General features: G+C 40.4%; 1 protein-coding gene across 1 annotated transcript in view; it reads left to right on the forward strand.

Moving 5' to 3' along the window:
* The window catches only part of MAP3K5 (mitogen-activated protein kinase kinase kinase 5), a 223,029-nt gene extending 206,819 nt beyond the window's left edge, over window positions 1-16,210 (forward strand). Inside the window, exons 26-30 of the mRNA XM_060114738.1 lie at window positions 7,204-7,447; window positions 12,070-12,182; window positions 13,170-13,282; window positions 14,804-14,880; window positions 15,596-16,210. Of these exons, the coding sequence (XP_059970721.1) occupies window positions 7,204-7,447; window positions 12,070-12,182; window positions 13,170-13,282; window positions 14,804-14,880; window positions 15,596-15,656 (608 nt within the window). The 3' untranslated portion in view covers window positions 15,657-16,210. The remainder of the gene's footprint in view (window positions 1-7,203; window positions 7,448-12,069; window positions 12,183-13,169; window positions 13,283-14,803; window positions 14,881-15,595) is intronic.
* The last annotated feature ends 3,774 nt before the right edge of the window (window positions 16,211-19,984 follow it).

Raw genomic sequence — 19,984 nt, forward strand, 5'->3', positions numbered from 1 at the left:
GAGAAACACTAAAAATGTCTCTCTTTATAGTCCCCTGATAAAAATTCCTTTTAGATGACAAAATACTACAATTTACCTACCAAATTTTAAAAAACATGCCAAAGAAACCAACAGATTCAAAAGTATACCATCATAAATACATACATTTCCTAGATGTGTTTGCTGAGAGAACCCAGATCTTGGTTTCTAAACACCATTCTCTTATAAAAGGAATCAGAGCTCCTTGGAGAAATGGTTGATTTCCAGGCCTAGGGCAGGGGAAATACAAGATGAACTTGGAACATACTGTGATGGCAGAAAGTAATGAAGTGCCCCCAAGGGATGGAAGCTTATTCAAAGGACACTGGAGACAGCTTGAAGGAGTTGCCCAAAGTCTAAGCCAGAACAAATTAAGCAAAAATTAAAATAAAAGAATAAGGGCCTCCCTGGTGGCGCAAGTGGTTGAGAGTCCGCCTGCCGATGCAGGGGATACGGGTTCATGCCCCGGTCTGGGAGGATCCCATATGCCGCGGAGCGGCTGGGCCCGTGAGCCATGGCCGCTGAGCCTGCGCGTCCGGAGCCTGCGCGTCCGGAGCCTGCGCTCCGCAACGGGGGAGGCCACAACAGTGAGAGGCCCGCATACCACAAAAAAAAAATAAATAAATAAAAAATAAATAAATAAATAAATAAAAGAATAATAGTATTGGATTATAGCCCATAGAATAAACTAAATATCCATGAGTCCATACTGATATAAATAATTAAATAAATAACTATATGGAAGAGAAGGGCCAGCTCTTTTTTTGTGTGTGTGTGGTACGCGGGCCTCTCACTGTTGTGGCCTCTCCCACTGCAGAGCACAGGCTCCGGACGCGCAGGCTCAGCGGCCATGGCTCACGGGCCCAGCCACTCCGTGGCATGTGGGATCTTCCCGGACCGGGGCATGAACCCGTGTCCCCTGCATCGACAGGTGGACTCTCAACCACTGCGCCACCAGGGAAGCCCACCAGCTCTTTTTTTTTAGTAGAATTCCAATTAATAAATGTAGAAGGAATGAGGGAAATAGAAAATCACCATTAGGCAAACATTACAGTAATAATTATTGCAAGCAAGAACAATCAATGGCTGCTAAGATCAGTAGACAAAAGTGTGCTGAGAAACGGGATATTTGAATGGTCTTGGGGAATCTCCCCACAAGATATCTACTAATTACAAAGAGAAAACAGTGACACCCCCTTTATCAAAAGATCAAGGTAAGCATCACTCGTAATAAGACACATCAGCATTATGTACCTCTTAATATGATGCACTGAGAAGGGCACAACATCACCTTTGTGGTATTCTTGTCAAAAATGCAGAGCCACAACTTCATCATGTCAAGACATAAGTGAACTAAAAATGAGATACAGTACAAAAAAAACTGACCAGTACTCCTCAAAAATAAGGAGATCATGGGGGATAAAGAAATACTAGGGTTAGGACTTCCCTGGTGGCGCAGTGATTAAGAATCCGCCTGCCAATGCAGGGGACAGGAGTTCGAGCCCCGGTCCGGGAAGATCCCACATGCCACGGAGCAACTAAGCCTGTGCACCACGACTACTGAGCCTGGGCTCTGGAGCCCCCGTGCCACAACTACTGAGCCCACATACCACAACTACTGAAGCCTGTGCACCTAGAGCCCGTGCTCTGCAGCAGGAGAAGCCACTGCACTGAGAAGCTTGTGCACCACAATGAAGAGTAACCCTGCTCGCTGCAACTAGAGAAAGCCTGCACGCAGCAACGAAGACCCAACACGGCCAAAAATAAATAAATAAATTTATTAAAAAGAATAAAAGAAAGAAAAAAATGCTAGGGTACTGTCACAGATTGGCAGAGACTAAGAAACATGACAACTAATGCAGTGTGGGATCCCCGATCAGAAAAAGAACACTCTGGGGAAAACCAGTGCAATTCAAATAAGGTCTATAGATTAGTTAATACTATTGTATCCATGTTAACTTCCTGGTTTTGTTAATAGTGCCTAAGTTGTGTAAGATGTTAAGTTTAGGGCAAGCTGCTAAAGGATATACAGGCACTCTCTGTACTGTGTTTGCAACTTTTCTGTTATCCTAAAACTATTTCACAATGAAAAGTTAAAAAAAAGTGTTCAATCTTCTTTCTTCTGAAAAAGAGCACACAGAACAGAAAGTACAGTGCAAGCCCCTTAGGAGTATTTTTTCCTCAGGCTATTTTCCCACTTGTCATCAAGGATCAGCCTGTGGATTACTGGCAACATTAAGTATCTGTTGTTACTTCTCAAGTACAGTCTGGCTGTGGGTGACCAGATGGAGAAATGCTGAGCGTGAGATGGTGTTGGCAGTGCTAAGGTAGAGAGAATCAACAATGTAGGCACACTTCTCATAGAAACTCTAATTGTTTAGACTGCTAGAGCACTTGGTATTACTACCAGTTATGAAGCTGAATCGGTCATGTGCCCCATGTCGACATGAATGTAAAATGACCAGCATTGTAAACTATATGCAGTGCTTGATGCAAGGATCATACGTCGTTCTGACAGGTATTGTGATCCTAATTGGCATCAGAAATACCTTGTGTTATAGAAGCTTGGTCTAGTTATTTTCCTCTGGGGAATTAACCAGTTGGGGTGGAGTGGGAGGGTGGGGAGATGGGAATAATATCGTTGTTTAATCCTGTCTTGCTGTTTTGGAAACATGCACCTGCTCTAATTTCCCACACATGGGCTTAAATGCCATCCACTCATTCCAGGGTCCCCTGGGTCCCTGCCTTTCTCCTGACACTTGGCTGACACATGTTATCTTTGTACATACGCTCTTATGACTCTGCTGTATATTTGCCCTAGGTCTCCTTTAGGTTGTTATCTCTTTGAGAACAAAGACCAGATGCTCTGACTCATTTGCATGTTTTACAATGTCTATTCGATGATGTGTCTTCGGGGAGCCACCATTGAAAGACCAAAATAACAAAGTATTGCATTCACTTACAATTTTTTTAAATAAATTTATTTATTTGGCTGCGTTGGGTCTTCATTGCTGTACGTGTGCTTTCTCTAGTTGTGGCGAGCAGGGACTACTCTTCGTTGCGGTGTGTGGCCTTCTCATTGCGGTGGCTTCTGCAGAGCACGGGCTCTAGGCACACAGGCTTCAGTACTTGTGGCCCACGGGCTCAGTAGTTGTGGCTTGCAGGCTCTAGAGCCCAGGCTCAGTAGTTGTGGCACACAGGCTTAGTTGCCTGTGGCACGTGGGATCTTCCCAGACCAGGAATTGAACCTGTGTCCCTTGCATTGGCAGGTGGATTCTTAACCACTGCACCACCAAGAAAGTCCCTACAATTTTCTACTTTTTTCTAATTACTGAGAAAAATTTTTAGTCACTTGCACATAAGTAAAATGATAATATATGATCATTTAAAGTGTACAGAGTTAGGGGAATGTAAGGGAACATTTAAATGTAATAATAAATATCAGAAATTTTCCTTCCCCCAAAGTGAGATTATATTCAGCAGGACAATGAACCTTTTAAATTGTTTTTAAAATTTCAGGTTACAGACCATGAGAAAAAATTTAGAAAATTTAAAAGGCCTACTGTTGCTCTAATTTAATTATTGTTAAAGTAAGATTTTTTTTCACTGTTTTGTTCCCTTATAAATACAAATAAATTATTGTTAAAGTAAGATTTTTTTCACTGTTTTGTTCCCTTATAAATACAAATAATACTAGTAGGATAATTAAATTATTGTTAAAGTAAGATTTTTTTCACTGTTTTGTTCCCTTATAAATACAAATAATACTAGTAGGATAACTTCCATTCTGCCAACATTTTTTGAGAGACTAATATGTCTTAGCCCCTATACCAGGTGCCAGCCTTACAAAACTTAAACACCTGATTTTGAGTCACACCTACTATAGATGATTTAGGAAATAGAATTTTGGAAGGAGAAAGGAGATAATGCCAAAAAAAAAAAAAAAAGCAGTGTAGAGGTGGAGTTTGGTTAACCTTAAGAGATAAAGGGTGAGGATGTGGAGAAATTAGAACTTTGTGCACTATTGGTGAGGCTGTAAAATAGTGTAGCCACTATGGAAAACAGTATAGTGGCTCCTCAAGAAATTAAAACTAGAACTATCATATGTTCCAGCAATTCCTCTTCTGGGTATATATTCAGAAGAATTGAAAGCAGGATCTCAAAGAGATATATTTGCACACCCAAGTCCATAGCAGCATTATTCACAATAGCCAAGAGGTAGAAGCAACACAAGTGTCCAATGATAGATGAATGGATAAACAAATGTGGTATATCCATACAATGGAATATTATTCAGCCTTGAAAAGGAAGGAAATTCTGACACATGTTACAACATGGATAAACCTTAAAGACATATGCTAAGTGAAATAAGCCAGTCACAAAAAGACAAATACTGCATGATTCCACTTTCATGAGGTATCAATAGCAGTCAAATTCATAGACACAGAAAGTAGAAAGGTGGTTGCTGAGGACAGGAGGGAGGGGAGAATGCAGAACTGTTGAATGAGTATAGAGTTTCAGTTTTGCAAGATGATGAAGTTCTGGAGATTAGTTGAAAAATAATGTGAACATACTTAACACTACTAAACTGTACCCTTAGAAATGGCTAAAATGGTACATTTTATGTCATGCATTGTTTCACCATGATAAAAAAAAATTGAAAATAAACAAAGATTGGTAAAGGAAGTCAGGGCTACATAAACCTGGCCCTAAAAAGGGCACTCTGGTTTTGTTATGAGCAAAAGATGAGTCCTTGTTTAGACTGTTGAATTTGAAGTGCTGCCTGCACAGGAATATTTAGAGGTATTGGATGTAACAGAATCAGGGCTAGATTGTCATCCACACATCACATGTACTTGCTCTTCATAGATTTTAATGAGCTCATCCATGGAGAGTTAAGTAGAAACATAAAACTGAAGAATGGAATTCAGGTTCCAGCTTTTAAGGGGCAGGTCGTAGACAAAAAGGCTCTGACGAAGAGAAGCAGCAGCCAAAGATTTAAAGGAGAATACCATGCACAGGTCAGTAAGGCAAAGAAAGAAAAGTTACCTGGAGGATTTGGCGATGGGTAGGCCCTTTGGTTGCCATACGGCTATATTGGAGTAGTGGGAGGGGTCTTGCATCACTCCCACTTAAGAGCCCTCCCCCAGCACAGGGGCTCTTAACCTGTGGTTCACAGACCCTTGGAACAGGCTGCAGGGAGCCAATGAGCCCTCAGGAAATCCAGGGAAAATGCTGTATGAATGTGCTTCTCTTCTGGGGAGAATCTCCATTGGCTTTCATCAGATTCTCGGTGGGTTCTGTGATCTAATGAAAGTTCCAGGTGCCCCACAATGAGACATCATCTCAGACCTGTCGGAATGGCTGTCATTAAAAAGAACACACATATATTAAAAAAAAAATTTTTTTTTAAAAAGGGCTTCCCTGGTGGCGCAGTGGTTGAGAATCTGCCTACCAATGCAGGGGACACGGGTTCATGCCCCAGTCCGGGAAGATCCCACATGCCGCGGAGCAACTAGGTCTGTGAGCCACAGCTACTGAGCCGGCGCATCTGGAGCTTGTGCTCCGCAACAAGAGAGGCCGTGACAGTGAGAGGTCCGTGGACCGCGATGAAGAGTGGCCCCCGCTCACCGCAACTAGAGAAAGCCCACGCACAGAAACGAAGACCCAACACAGCCAAAAATTTTAAAAAAATAAAAAAATTTAAAAAGAACACAAATAACAAATGTTGGTGAGGAGGTGGAGAAAAGGGAACCCTCCTACACTGTTGGTGGGAATGTAAATGGGTGCAGCCACTGTGGAGAACAGTATGGAGGTTTCTCAAAAAACTAAAAACAGACCTACCATATGACCCAGTAATTCCACTCCTGGGGATATATCCAAAAGAAACAAAAGCAGTAATTTGAAAAGATAAATGTATCCCAATGTTCATAGCAGCGTTATTTACAACTGCCAAGGTATCAACAGATGAATGGCTAAAGACGTGTGTGTGTGTGTGTGTGTGTGTGTATAATACTACTCAGCCATACAAAAGAATGAAAATTTGCCCTTTGCAGCAACGTGGATGGACTTGGAGGGCATTATGCTAAATGAAATAAGTCAGACAGAGAAAGACAAATACAAAATTTCCACAAATATGATTATCACTTTTATGTGGAATCTAAAAAAGATAACAAACTAGTGAATAAAACAAAAAGGAAGCAGACACTGATACAGAGCACAAACAAGTATTTACCAGTGGGGAGAGGGAAGGGGGGAGGGGAAATACGAGGGTGGAGGGAAAATAAGGGTTATTATGGATTATATAAAATCATGTGTGTGAAACTTTTGAAAGTTGTAAAGGACTATAGAATTTAAAGAATCTTTCATTCAAAAAAAAAAGTTCCATGTGTCATAGCATATGGAATCAAGACCCAGTATTTCTGCTATCCTGATTTCACCTAAATTATGAATGTAATTCCTTTTGGGGGGCCATTTTGAGAACCTAATCACAATTTATAATAGTTTTTCCCATGGGAAGGTATCATCCCAGTTCTGAAATGACATGTAGATGAACTCGTGTCATACAGTGTTTTTAAGCTGGAGACTTGTAACTTTTACGCTTTAGATTTCAATGGTTAGTCAACAGGTTAGGGTAGGACACACACCAAAAATTAACCCAATAGTCAAAAGCAGATAGTCTTCTAGAGTGAATATAAGCATTGTGTTGCATTTTCAGTACACGCCCCCCCTTTACATTTTGAATGTTACAAGCAAAAAGCATTCTGTGTTCTTACTTTTGTTTATACAATCTCTCTATATCTCAATTTCCTCATTTCTAATAGTTGCCAGATATTATATAATTGAAAATATGAATTTTAATTGTGTAAACAAATTTTTATATTCTTAACAGGTTTTTACATAATTGCTTTCTGATTTTAACATATTTCCCACGTACCTTATGAGCAGTGTCGAAGTTTCTCTTCTGTTTGAATTAGATCATTCTGAGTTTATACATCTTGTGAATTTTGCAAATTCACTGGAAAAACAAATCTGAAGTAATGCGCAGAAATCCATCATCACTTTTGGAAAAGCAGTTGGGAATACACCTCTTACTGATAGCAGGGGAGATGACATTCATGTCTTAAGAAATTAAGGCAATCATTCTTATTTCATTAACAGTGTTGTTGATCATATGCTTAACAGAACTGAGGCCACATTTTAGCCTTGCATCTGAGAGTGATACCGCCGATCAAGAAGACTTGGATGCAGAAGATGACCATGAAGAACAGCCTTCAAATCAAACTGTCCGAAGACATCATGTGGTCCTTGAAGATGCTGTGGCCACCTCAGGGGTGAGCACACTCAGTTCTACTCTATCCCATGACTCCCAGAGTGCTCACCGATCGCTGAATGTACAGCTTGGAAGGATGAAAATAGAAACAAATAGGTAAGTCCTATTCTGACATGGGTGGGTTTCTTTTTTCTTACTTTTATATAAGTGCATGTGTTTGGGGTCTACTTTAAAGATTGGTCTGCAGAGGGCTTCCCTGGTGGCGCAATGGTTGAGAGTCCGCCTGCCGGTGCAGGGGACACGGGTTCGTGCCCCGGTCCGGGAAGATCCCACATGCTGCGGAGCAGCTGGGCCCATGAGCCATGGCCGCTGAGCCTGCGTGTCCGGAGCCTGTGCTCTGCAACGGGAGAGGCCACAACAGTGAGAGGCCCGCGTACCGAAAAAAAAAGAAAAAAAAAAAAGATTGGTCTGCAGAATATACAAAATATTATTCCGTTATCCCATTCATATAAACTTGATTTAATGCTTTATTCATTAAAACGAGAGATTTATTAGTCTCTTTAGTCAAATACGTTTTCTGCTTCTACCAGTTCAGTCCTTCAGCAGCTCTTCTTTGATCACTGCTTTATCTCCAAGTGCACTGAGATTTTCAGAGTAACTTAGTTGTAACCTCATAGACTCTCTGGGATGCAGACTCAGAGCAGCGTGTACCATCCAACAGATAGTTGAGAGACAGGCAGAGAGTTTGTGTTCTTGAGAGCCTGTGATTTGGAATATCAGGTTCTTTCAGGAGAGGAAGAGCTCCATTCTGGAGGAGATAAAATTAATGGTTTAAAAGCTTTTCATTTTAGAACCTTGAAAGGATGATCTGTTGACCACATTTGTGATTCTACTTTATTTTTAATATGCTGTGTCATATCTGGAGTTTAATTTTTCTTTGAGAATTTGATAACACAGAACCCACATGATCAGGTTATTAAGTGAACAGTAAATATTTCCTGTTCTTCACAGATGTTGGCACAGTTCAAGGTCTGAATCTTTATGATTTATAGCTTCCTGTGCTGGTTACAGTTGACATGTGGGCAACTGACTTTATGACTTTGGGTTTTGACAGGGAGAACTTTTTTTTTTTTGAGTGAATCAATAAATGTTGTTCAAATATTTAACAACCTTAGTTGAAAATCCGAGTTGTTCACCAGGGAAATAAAACCATTTTATTTTTAGTCATAAGTTCAGGTTTTTGATAACCGTGAATACCAAGCTTGTATGAGTAGTACAAACCTCATCCTGTATTTAGAAACATGCATTTTAGTTACATGATTAAGTAAATCCATACATATCTTCTATGATTTACATACAGAAATCTTTCTGAATAAAGGGAAAGTGGCTTTCTGACTTCCTTATCCCAGTCTTGTTCTCTGAAACCCAGCTCTTTACTTCTCATCTCTGTTACTTAGTGGAAAGGAACGGAAGCCTTTTCTAAGACTTCATCGAAATCTTCGTGTCCCTCTTTTCCTACTCTTCTCAAGTAATAGTCCCATTAGGACGCTCAATCCATTATAGTAGCTGTCGACTTCACTTCAGTTTACTGTCTGTTGCTCAGTCCTGGAGTTGTTTTTTCATACTCTTCTCTGATCCTCAGAGGAGGAAAGTGCACTCATAACTGTTTGGGTCCAGCCACCCAACCCTGCCCTGCCCATGCCTTCCAGACAGTAGAGCTACTTTATTTACCAGCGAGCTGGTGCATTTGCTCCTCCGGCCCCTGAACCTTCTGTCTACGTATCCTGGCTTATGTCACTAGAACGTGTCTCTCCTGAGTGCAGTCTTTTCCTTCTCTCCTCAGTCCATTTTCATTACCCTGACTTACATCCCGTCCCCGCCATCTGTCCACCATGCTCGATCCATCTGTAGTCCCTGAGGGCTGCCTTTCTCTGCCTGCTTTCTTCAGGTCTTCACATCTCTTTTCTGAGGGTCTTAAGCTAGCGGAGGCGTGCTTCCCACATCTGCCCGCAAGACTGACCACATTTCTTCACTACATTAGTAAAGAATGTAGTAAAGAAATGTGTTGTTAGAAAGAAAAGAAAAGTGTTGTTAACACTTCTTACAAGGGCCCACTCATTTGTTTTTTCTCTGTGTATTTACACATGTATCTGTGAAATCTATATGGTTGTTGGCCTCCTTTTTTCTTTTTCTAGTAGGATCTCCCACAGCTCCTCCATCACCCCCAGAAAAGTGAAACCAGGTACAACATTCCCTTCACTTAGGATTTAAAGAAAGGGCAGCTGCTTCTGTCCAAGTGCTGAGCAGGGGCTGTTCATGTCTATATTGGTCCTTGTAGTTTTCAGTGGAATATATTCCTTGCTATATAGATGTACATATATTGAAAAATAAATTGAGGAAATGTTAGTGTGTTTTTAGGAAAGCTTGTAAACCCCCGGGCTAGAAATCTTAAGCTTATATTTAGGATAATCACTGATAAAGATACATCACATTTATCCAGCTCTTGATGATTGGATCATCGATAATACTAAATGGCAGAAAATAACAAAATAGCTTTAGAACGTATGCTTTACTTAAAGTGTATGCTTACAGAAAATGTTCCGACAATAATTTGCTTCACACAAGGAGTCGGGACAGTACTGCAGAGGTAGTGAAAATCGAACTCAGGAGGAGCTGACTGGTCATCTCATTTCCCTTTCCTGCAATTCTGGAATTACCCGCCAGCCCAGCTCCTTACCCACACCCATCTGAGTTAAAAAATTGATCTCATGGCTGATCCTTGCCAAACGTCTCTGGAACAGAGAGGCAGTCATTTGCCTTGGTGTCAAAGGATTTCCCCACTAACCGAAGACAAAGTAAAAATAAAACTGATGGACTGGATGGATATGCCCTTAAAATAAATAATTTTGAGAGCTGGATTTGGGAGAAATGAGGTGGCCTGTCAATGCTTTGCTTCCAGTGTTAAGTTCTGGCTTTTAAGATAAAAAGGAAATATATAGTCTAGGTAAACATGGGTTACATTCTAGAAAATTTCACTTGTGTTCTTTGAGAAAAACCATAAGAATATGCTGTCACTATTCCATACACGTCAATTAGCAAGAAAGTCAAAAATATATACCAGACCAAAACGTTGCCAACTTAAAAAAATTCATAATGAGCGTGCTATCCATTTCTTTGAATATCATTCGTATTAGAGTAGATAAAAGTCTCCCTTAATCCTCTGCTTCCCTCTTGCTTTCAGTTCCTAATTGCGCACTGTTTACTCTGCAGTTGTGCAGTTGTCTCTAAACAAGCTGTCTTCCTGGAACCACTTTCTCTGTCTGCCTCTCATTGTGTTTTCCTTTTGTCTCACCTCTGCTACCTACTCTACTGTGACCCTTTCTCGTACCTAATGGCCTCACGGTGTCTCTGTTGTGTGGAAAAGGGGTAGAGCCTGGGGGTCAGGGAAACAAACCCTATTAAGCCCTGGAGGGCCTCTTTTCCGGGGCCTGAGGCGCCAGCAGGGAACAGAACAGCCCTTCTTAACGGCCAGGCACTGTGCTTGGCACTTTACCTATACTGTCTCATTTAGTGCTCACAGTAATCCTTTCCAGAAGTTCTACTTTTCCTTTTTACAAATGAGAAAACTGAAGGCCAGAGGCGTTAAGTCATTTGTCAAGGTTAACACAGGAAGCGGGTGGCTGAAACAGGATACAAGGCCCAGGGCTGTCTTCTGTCGGGCTGGGCTGCCTTCAGACCATGTCAGCTGAAGCAGAAACAAACTTTTGGAATGGAATCTGGTCCTGAGTTAAATCTGTCAGTACTCAGAAAGTAAAATAAATACAGCTTGCTAAGAGCTATAGGGCATGCAACAATGTACCTTGATGATCTTATAAATAATTATGTATCTTAAATTATTATAATTCTGAATCCAAGTTACTCGAAGATGGTTTTCTAAAAAATCAGAACATCTCTCTTCACAACCTGGAATGTTTTCCCAGAAAACTGTGTTGGGAATGGTGGGTGGGTTACCACGTGGCTCTCAGCTGTATAGTGGACCTTTCAGGGGTAAGAACTATGTGTAATAATATTTCTCCTTGTTTCTTTGGAGAATGCATCAGATGCCAACTGGGAACTGAATGTACCAGGAACACAGCTAACCTTTTACCCACTTCACCGCTCGCCTTAGAAGGAGAGAAATAACAGTAACAACCACAACAACCCAAGCAACCACCATTAACATTTATTGAGGATTTATTATATGTCAGGTACTATAGGTGACCTCACCTATAGTTACTTCTCAAATTTTCATAGTTTAAAAAAAGTGACTACCTTTCTGCTTTGCATTGCCTATTGTATTACCCATATTGACCAACTGTTTTTGATGAGGGGCCATACATGTAAAATATAGGTCTGTTAATATCATACATAAACTCTTTTTGCCATTTATGGTCATAAAAAGAAATAGAACAACATCTCTGAAGATTTTGGCAGACAACTGGGGGTGGAAGTTTTAAATTCTTGTCTGGAAACACGCCTTCTAGAGCTTCGCTGCTCAACCTGGAGGGTCTGTGGACCAGCAACATGAGTATCATCTGGGAGCTCATTAGAAATGCAGGAGCTCAGAGGTCCCTCCCCTAACGCTCCCCAGCCCCAGGCTACTGGATCAGAATCTGCATTTTAATAAAATCCCAGGGGTGTCTGTGTTCATTACAGCTTGAGAAGACCTTGTCTAGAACATCACTCTGTGGCTGCTCCAGCTTTATTATCCTGTCAACCAATATAATTTCCTTCTGCAGATTACTGGAAGAATTGGTTCAGAAAGAGAAAGAATTACAAGCACTCCTTCATCAAGCTATTGAAGAAAAAGACCAAGAAATTAAACACCTGAAGCTTAAGTCCCAACCAATAGGTGAATAGCAGAAAACTTTAAAGTAATACTGTTCAACCAGGCTGCCACAAAAAGCTAGAAAGCCAACAGGTAGCTTTATGTCATGGCTTAATCAGCATCTGTCACTTGTACCACAGCTGCAAGCAGAAGTTGCCTTAAAAAAAATCCAATTCTTAATTGTAGCAAGCTATCATTTCTTATAAGTGCAGTAAAAATAAGATGATTCATAATCATCATTTCCTGAGATTGTGTCTTATTGAGTAAGTAGGGCTCTCCATTTTTTTGGTCCTTATTTCTTTTTAAGATTTCACAATGAAATTACTAGAATAAAATAATATTTTTTGTCATTTTGCATTTGTATTCTGTGTTTTCTAGTGTTCCCACCCCCCTCATAACTTGACAAGGCTTAAACAGAATCAAGATACAGTAATAAAAGTCATAAATTGGACACACCTTAAACTAATACAATGTTATATGTCAATTTTATCTCAATTTTTTTAAAAAGTCAGATGGAACTTTGAAGAAATCTATTCTCTGAGAAATTGGGTATGAAAGATAATCTTTAGACAATCTCATTTAGCCTGTTTAGAGGAAAATAAAGTTCATTTTTTTTTTATATATGGTCCTTCCATATTATTGCAAATAGTGGAAAAAGAGATTATTATATGGCGCTCTGCTAATTATGCTCATCTTTGTTGCATGAAAAACACACAGTACAATTTTGGTGTACCATTTTATTCTAAGAAGCTATAAAATTGATATGAAACTATAAGGTGGGAGTATCATTAATGATTGTTACTGACTCTCCATCTACTAGTATATTAAGCAGTGTTAAAGAGTTTTACTTATATTATCATGTAGACTACCAATCTCAATGGTTTCTATTAATTATACTCTGATTAGAGAAAAATCTTTTAAAGTATCAATAAATCTTGACCAAGAGGGTCTCAGATGACCTCTGTTAGCTGAAGCTAAGAACGTCCTTCCCTCCTCTCAACGCTGTTCTAGATATTCCTGGGTTGCCTGTGTGTCACCTGAATTCTCCTGGCGCAAATACTGAAGATTCTGAACTTACTGAATGGCTGAGAGAAAATGGAGCTGATGAAGACACTATAAGTCGGGTAAAGAAAACATTCTGTGGGACAAACATCCTTTCACTTTGTTTCATAATGTTGAGTGCCTACCATGTGCTAGGCACAGGGGGTACACTGGTGAGAAATGCAGACCCAACCCTGCCCTCACAGACGAGGGTAGGCAGATGATAATCAAATAATCCCATAGATACAAGTGTAATTATGTCCTGGTCAATTATGTGAAGGAAAGGTTATCAAGTGTTACGAGACAGAGGGAGGGAGAAGCTGGGGAAGGTTTTTTGAGATGACCAGTGAGCTGAAGTCTAAAGGAGTATGTAGGAATACACGATCTGTGTGGATGTTCTGGGGTGGGGGGCAGATGAGAAGGGAAAACTATTTGGGGGTAGAGGTGCAGAATGTGCAGAGGCAGGTGAAAGCTCTGTGGTCCACAACTCCTAAGGATTTTTATGGTTTTGAGTTGAAAATAAAGAGTAGGAAAAATCAAGACAGAACTGAAAGAAAAAAGTTCTTCTGTTTCTCATTCTTTCTCTTGTTTGTTAACTTTTTAATTCTCTTGTGACATTCTTAGACTCCAGTGGGCAGCAGCTATTTATTGCTACTTAATAAACTAGACTAGTTAGTGAACTTATGGCAGAAACAGACACTTTCTATATAAACTATATTATGTCTATAAGAGCCTAATTCATCTCTGCTCCCTATAGGGAGCTTTTGTAGTCAGCATGAATAGCATTTCTTTATGTTTTAAGATTACATAATATGTATACACATATATACATAGTAAGAGGTTATATTTTTATTATTTTATAGAAAGGGCCTCAGTACAATATTACATTGATTTCAGTTTTATGTTTAAATTTTTTAAACAACTAAGAATAAAGATGTGTTTCTCTTGACTTGATAATTTATTGGTCCACTAAATAAAATGTAGGGTCTCCTTAGAAATCTGCATAACAAATTAAACAAATTGAAAGGACTCTCTTGCCTATGGGAAAAAATATATCCAATCAAGTTCATCAAAATATTTTTCCCTCTAACTTAGGTTCAAATCAAAATTAAGGAGTAGTAATTGATGATCCACTAAATCACAGCCCTTAAAAGATTTAGAATTAAAAGCTTCACTTAAATTCAGGACTCTGATTTTGTAGTAAGTATTGGAAAGTACCTTTTATCAGAAATTAAGTGTAAGCAACACTTTTTATCCACTGGAGAAAAATAAAGCTACAAAGCAGTAAACCCTAAATAAAAACATTATCTTATAAGCAACAGGTGTAATTACAAGCAAGTCTTATCTACTTATCAGAAGACCAATCAGAAATTCTGTGTTGCTTGTAATCTTTATGCTCCTGGAAGGCATATGGATGTATTTCTTCGTAATTATTTTGTAATAGGGGGAACTTTTTTCTAATAATTCCAAAAGATTATGTCTTTAGTGGATTTCCTTTTAGATTTTTTTTTCATTATTGCCAATGTTTACATTATGGATAGTTTGCTACTTATTGAAAGTACATAAAACATCTTACTTTTGTGCATACTTTACTTTCTCCACAGTTTTTGGCTGAGGATTATTCACTAGCAGATGTTCTCTACTATGTTACACGTGACGATTTAAAATGCCTGAGACTAAGGTACCACTTTTCTTTCTGTTCAGTCTCATCATGATGGAAAGAGCACTGGGCTGAGCTCAAGAAGCCTGGGTCCCTTCCGTCTTGGGTCGCTACCTAGCTCTAACTAGCTCTACAGTCCTGGGTAAAGCTCTGTGGTTCTCAGCTGCTCTGAGAAACCTGAGTTAGTTGTAGCAGGCTATTATTGGGAGCTCTAATAAGCAATGTGTCTATGTCAGTAAATGCAAAGTCAGCTAGAAGACTTTTCTTGATGACACATCAGATTAAGACCATACAGATATTCTAAAGCTGCCTTAAACAAATGCTCTAATTTGGTTCATGATTGCGTCATGCTTAATAGAAATATCAGGATGAGGTACTGATTTGCCATCCAAATACCTGCTATAATCTGATACAGTTTCTTATAATAATTTGTTTTTTCCATCAGGCCAAGCACATACATAACTATTACTCTGACCTGCCTCTAGAAAGACACATTTCAAAAGTGCAGAAAGTCTAAAATGACGCTTTGGGCCCTGGTAGTCTGTGGGAGTGGAAAGGAAAGGCATGGAGGGATGAGGAGAAAATATATACAAAAAGAATACATAATGAGTGATAAGACTTTGGGATCTTCATGTTCTGATCAGAGCCACTGAAAGATAAGAAGTCACTTTCATATTTCAAGGGCACTGTTTCAAATGAAGCGATCTCTTCACCATGTTCTTGTGTCTTTAAACAGGGGAGGGATGCTGTGTACACTGTGGAAAGCCATCACTGACTTTCGAGACAAACAGACTTGACTGTCGCTCAATTTGTATCCAACTTTCCTTGGAGATTCTAAAAACGAATACAGACCTGATCTTCTAGGCGAGGGAGAATCGAAGGGAGAGGAGAAAGAAGCTGCACTTTAAATCCAGTATTTGTTTACTCAAAAAAAACAAAACAGACAAAATACACTGAAATTTCCTAACTGCTTCTATTTCTATGATTCATAAGGACTCTCAAAATAATCCTAAACGCTGCGATGTTTGGGATTATTTTAGTCTGAACATTTTTATGGAAATATTGTTAATTCAGCGGCTATAGCACTTCAGCTAAGTGTTTATTTCACACGAAACGGATAGAACATTTCATGTGATTGTGCATCACTGGAACAAAACCAAAATGTGACCATAACTTTTTAGGCTTATGTGTGTTTGTAATATGCCCTAATAATTTGAGTAGAAATGCGTGATTTTGATTATTGTATAAAGTTTATGGGTTTTTTTGTTTTTGTTTTTTTTTTTCTTTTTGCGGTATGCGGGCCTCTCACTGTTGTGGCCTCTCCCGTTGCGGAGCACAGGCTCCGGACGCGCAGGCCCAGCGGCCATGGCTCACGGGCCCAGCCGCTCCGCGGCATATGGGATCCTCCCAGACCGGGGCACGAACCCGTATCCCCTGCATCGGCAGGCGGACTCTCAACCACTTGCGCCACCAGGGAGGCCCTATGGGTTTTTTTTAAGTGTGCAGAATCTGAGAGCAATGGTTTTTACTTACCTGTATTAATTGTAATATTGACTATATTTTGTAACTTAAGTTTCCGGTCTAGAGTACATTTGTTTGAGTCATTTATGTACTACTGAACTGTACCAGTTGCACCTGCCTGAAGCCTAGTAACGTTAGCTTGTTCTAAAGCTACCTCTTGTGTCATATTTACTCTAAAAAGTAAAAAGACTCTCGACGTACTGTTTTGATACATTCTAAAGAATTCGTATTTTGTTTTGGCAATCTAGATAATTACTGTGTCAAAATTCTAACCGTTTCTTCATCTCTAACATTAAATAGAATCTGTCTTCTCTTCAAGTAGTCAAAGAACAACTGACGTCCAAGTCATTCCTCAGGGCTACAGAGTGGTAAAAGAGAGAACGTGGAAAAACAGAATAAAAGAAAGTCAGTGTCTTTTTCTCAAGGCCCCAAGTTACCATGGATGACTATTGTGTACCTCAAAGGGGCTGCAAATAGCAACCCAATGGAGAACACTGCATTTTCTGTTCCCTTAATTTTAGTTCTCATATTTGAGGGAAATATTTTTATTTTAAGCTGGATACATATTATATTTTATAAGCCTGCCCATGTGAATAGGAGGAAGTCTGAAGCTCCTAGGTGGATGAATGACATAAACAAATTTCTTAAATACAGAGGAACCTGTTTATTATGCAAGATAGAAATATCAGAGCTGTGTCATGATTTGATCCATACAGAACAGTCTTTGATAAAACAGGAGGCATCTTTACTTCTATGTAAAAATCAAGATACTATATATATATATCTTTTTTAATATTCATTGATTTATTTGGTTGCATTAGGTTGTAGTTGCGGCAGGTGGGCTCCTTAGTTGCGGCTCCAGGGCTCCTTTAGTTGTGGCTTGCCAGCTCCTTAGTTGCGGCTCGCAGTCCCCTTAGTTGTGGCATGCGAACTCTAAGTTGTGGCATGCATGTGGGATCTAGTTCCCTGACCAGGGGTCGAACCCAGGCCCCCTGCACTGGGAGCACAGAGTCTTACCCGCTGCACCACCAGGGAAGTCCCCTCAGCATACAATATATTTTTCGTATATTGCACTAGACTATGTGAAAAGTTCTCACCGATATGTCCTCATTGGATACTTGCAACAACATAGGTGCATCTTTTTCTTACATCCCAATCCTGAGGACAGATAGTTGCCTCCTCTGTCCTGTGAGGAAATCTCAAAGGAGGTGAGGTATAAATTAAATGATATATCATTTCACTCATATTGAAACACAGGGTAACTTCTTTATTAAGCCACAGTTCATATCCCCACCTGTAATGGTAAAGTGCTTTTTTTAGACCATATATAGGATCATGCTACCCATCTTCAGCCGACTCTTTAATGATATAATCTCCCCTTGGGATCTTCCTCTTATCCTATGTCCATGGGCAAATATTCCACTATCCCTACATGGTTCGTAATACATTCCCAGACTACCATCACTAGGTTTTTTAAATTCTTGTTTTTGTTTTTGTTTTTTCCAGAATGCTGGGTCTTAGTCACAAAAGAAGATAATTCCATTATGGCCCAACTTCCATGAAAGGTTTGCATTAAAAGGCCTCTGGGGCTTCCCTCGTGGCGCAGTGGTTGAGAGTCCGCCTGCCGATGCAGGGGACACGGGTTCATGCCCCGGTCCGGGAAGATCCCACATGCCGCCGAGCGGCTGAGCCCGTGAGCTATGGCCGCTGAGCCTGCGCGTCCCAACCCAGCCTCACATTACCATGACCGGGATGCTTTAAAAGCTATATCGATGCTACCACCTCAGAGAAACCGTTGCTATTGGTTTGGGGTAGGGCCCAGAGGTCTTTTTACAAAGCTCTACAGATAACTTAAAACTATCAAGCCCCACCTCCTAATTCCAAGTGCCACCTGGAGAGATACAGGGATATCCCCTTTCCATTGAGGTGGCCATCAGATGGTTACTATTCGTTGTTCATTTAGTGCAGCAAGAGTCTAAGTACGCAGGCCTGGAGCAAAACTACCACTTACTGGTGACCTTGGGCAAACTAATTAACCTCTCCAAGTCTCAGTTTCCTCATTTGAAACGGGGAAAATAACATGGGATTGTGGTAATATTTTAAAAAATATTTAAAAAAATAATGCAGGTGAGGTGCATAGTGCAATGCTTAGCAGAGAGTGAACACTGCGATGCTGCCTGCTAGTGCATTATTCATTCCAAAGTACTTATTAAATACGTACTGGGTACTGCATCCTGTGCGTGAAGAAGACACAGTTCTTGGCCCTGAAGCTCACTGTCAGAGGTGGAATCAAGACAATAAAAGAACAGTACATGTAGTAAGTGCTATAGTTACATGTAACTGCCAGAGGGGGTCAAGAAAGGCTTTACAGAGACGTGAAGGTCCAGAGCTGAACCCAGAGAGATGGTTTGGAACAAAACAGTTACGCATGGGTGCTGGCGGCAGCCTCATTAGAGAAACAAAACGGGAATTTGCTGGGAAAAGTAGATCCAATGTTTCTTTTTAACCACGTTTTGACCTCTCTCTCCCAATTCTGTCATTGCATATTTTGTTTCATTCATTCCCAAGCCATCACATGAAACAGTCTGACAGTGAGGAATTACTGCGAACCCACTGGAATGCTTACTCTGGGTGAGGCGCTGTAGCAGCAGGAGAGAGATACGTGAAGCCCGTCAAGTTCAGAATGCAGGCAAGGCACGTGTGTCATCAAGGACATCTGCAGTCTGTCAACAAATCAAATGATTGATGGCTCCAGACTTTACGGACACCTACAGAGAAAGAGAAGACAAAGTCCCTGCCACCAAGTAATTCGTATCAGATTGAAGAGACAGATTTGCAGTAACAAATCACATCTAGTCTGTGTTAAAGGCTGGACAAGTGGCAAGCTCAGAAGGCCCTGGAGAGGTTCAGAGGACAGGCTTGCTGGGAGCCTGGGCAGGTGGAACAGGCTTCACTGAGGAGGCCTTGGAAGGAAGGAATGATTAAATTAGTCAGGACCGGAGAAGTCGCTCCGGGCAGAGAGCTCCAAGAGCAAAGGCAGAAAGAGATTTTCAAGGTGTTCTAGAGAAAGTGAACAACTTTTGTATTGCATTAAAGCATACAAACACTAACTCATTCAAATTCTTACTTGGCTGGAAATATAAATTATAGAGATGAAAAGTGGAAAATGGGATAGGAGAGAGCTCAGGATGTGATTGGGGGGTGGTCAGGGAGGGAAGTGAAGTTAGTATTTAATGATGTAGAAACGGGGACTCAGTTTTCTTGAGCAAGGGGGTGAGTGTGTGTAAAGTAGCTGTGTATTAGAAGATTAACCTGGTGAAGTTGTGTTGGGTAAATTAGGGGGAACGGAAATTGAACAGAGCAGTTCAGAGACTGTTTCAGATGTGAATGAGGGTCTAGTAGGAGTTAGAGCAATAGGAATTGAGAAGGTGGAATTAGAACAATGAATTGACAAGATTTGGGAACACGGATTTGGGTAGTGATAACAATGAAAACGAAAGGATAGATATTGAGCCTATGTGAGTGAGAGAAGGATTCAAAAATAGGCAAGTTTGGGGCGGTGCTGGTCTGGGACATGTTGAATTAATGGCAGGGCATCTACTAG

Source organism: Mesoplodon densirostris, chromosome 12, assembly GCF_025265405.1.
Source record: "Mesoplodon densirostris isolate mMesDen1 chromosome 12, mMesDen1 primary haplotype, whole genome shotgun sequence".
Lineage (NCBI taxonomy): Eukaryota > Metazoa > Chordata > Mammalia > Artiodactyla > Ziphiidae > Mesoplodon > Mesoplodon densirostris.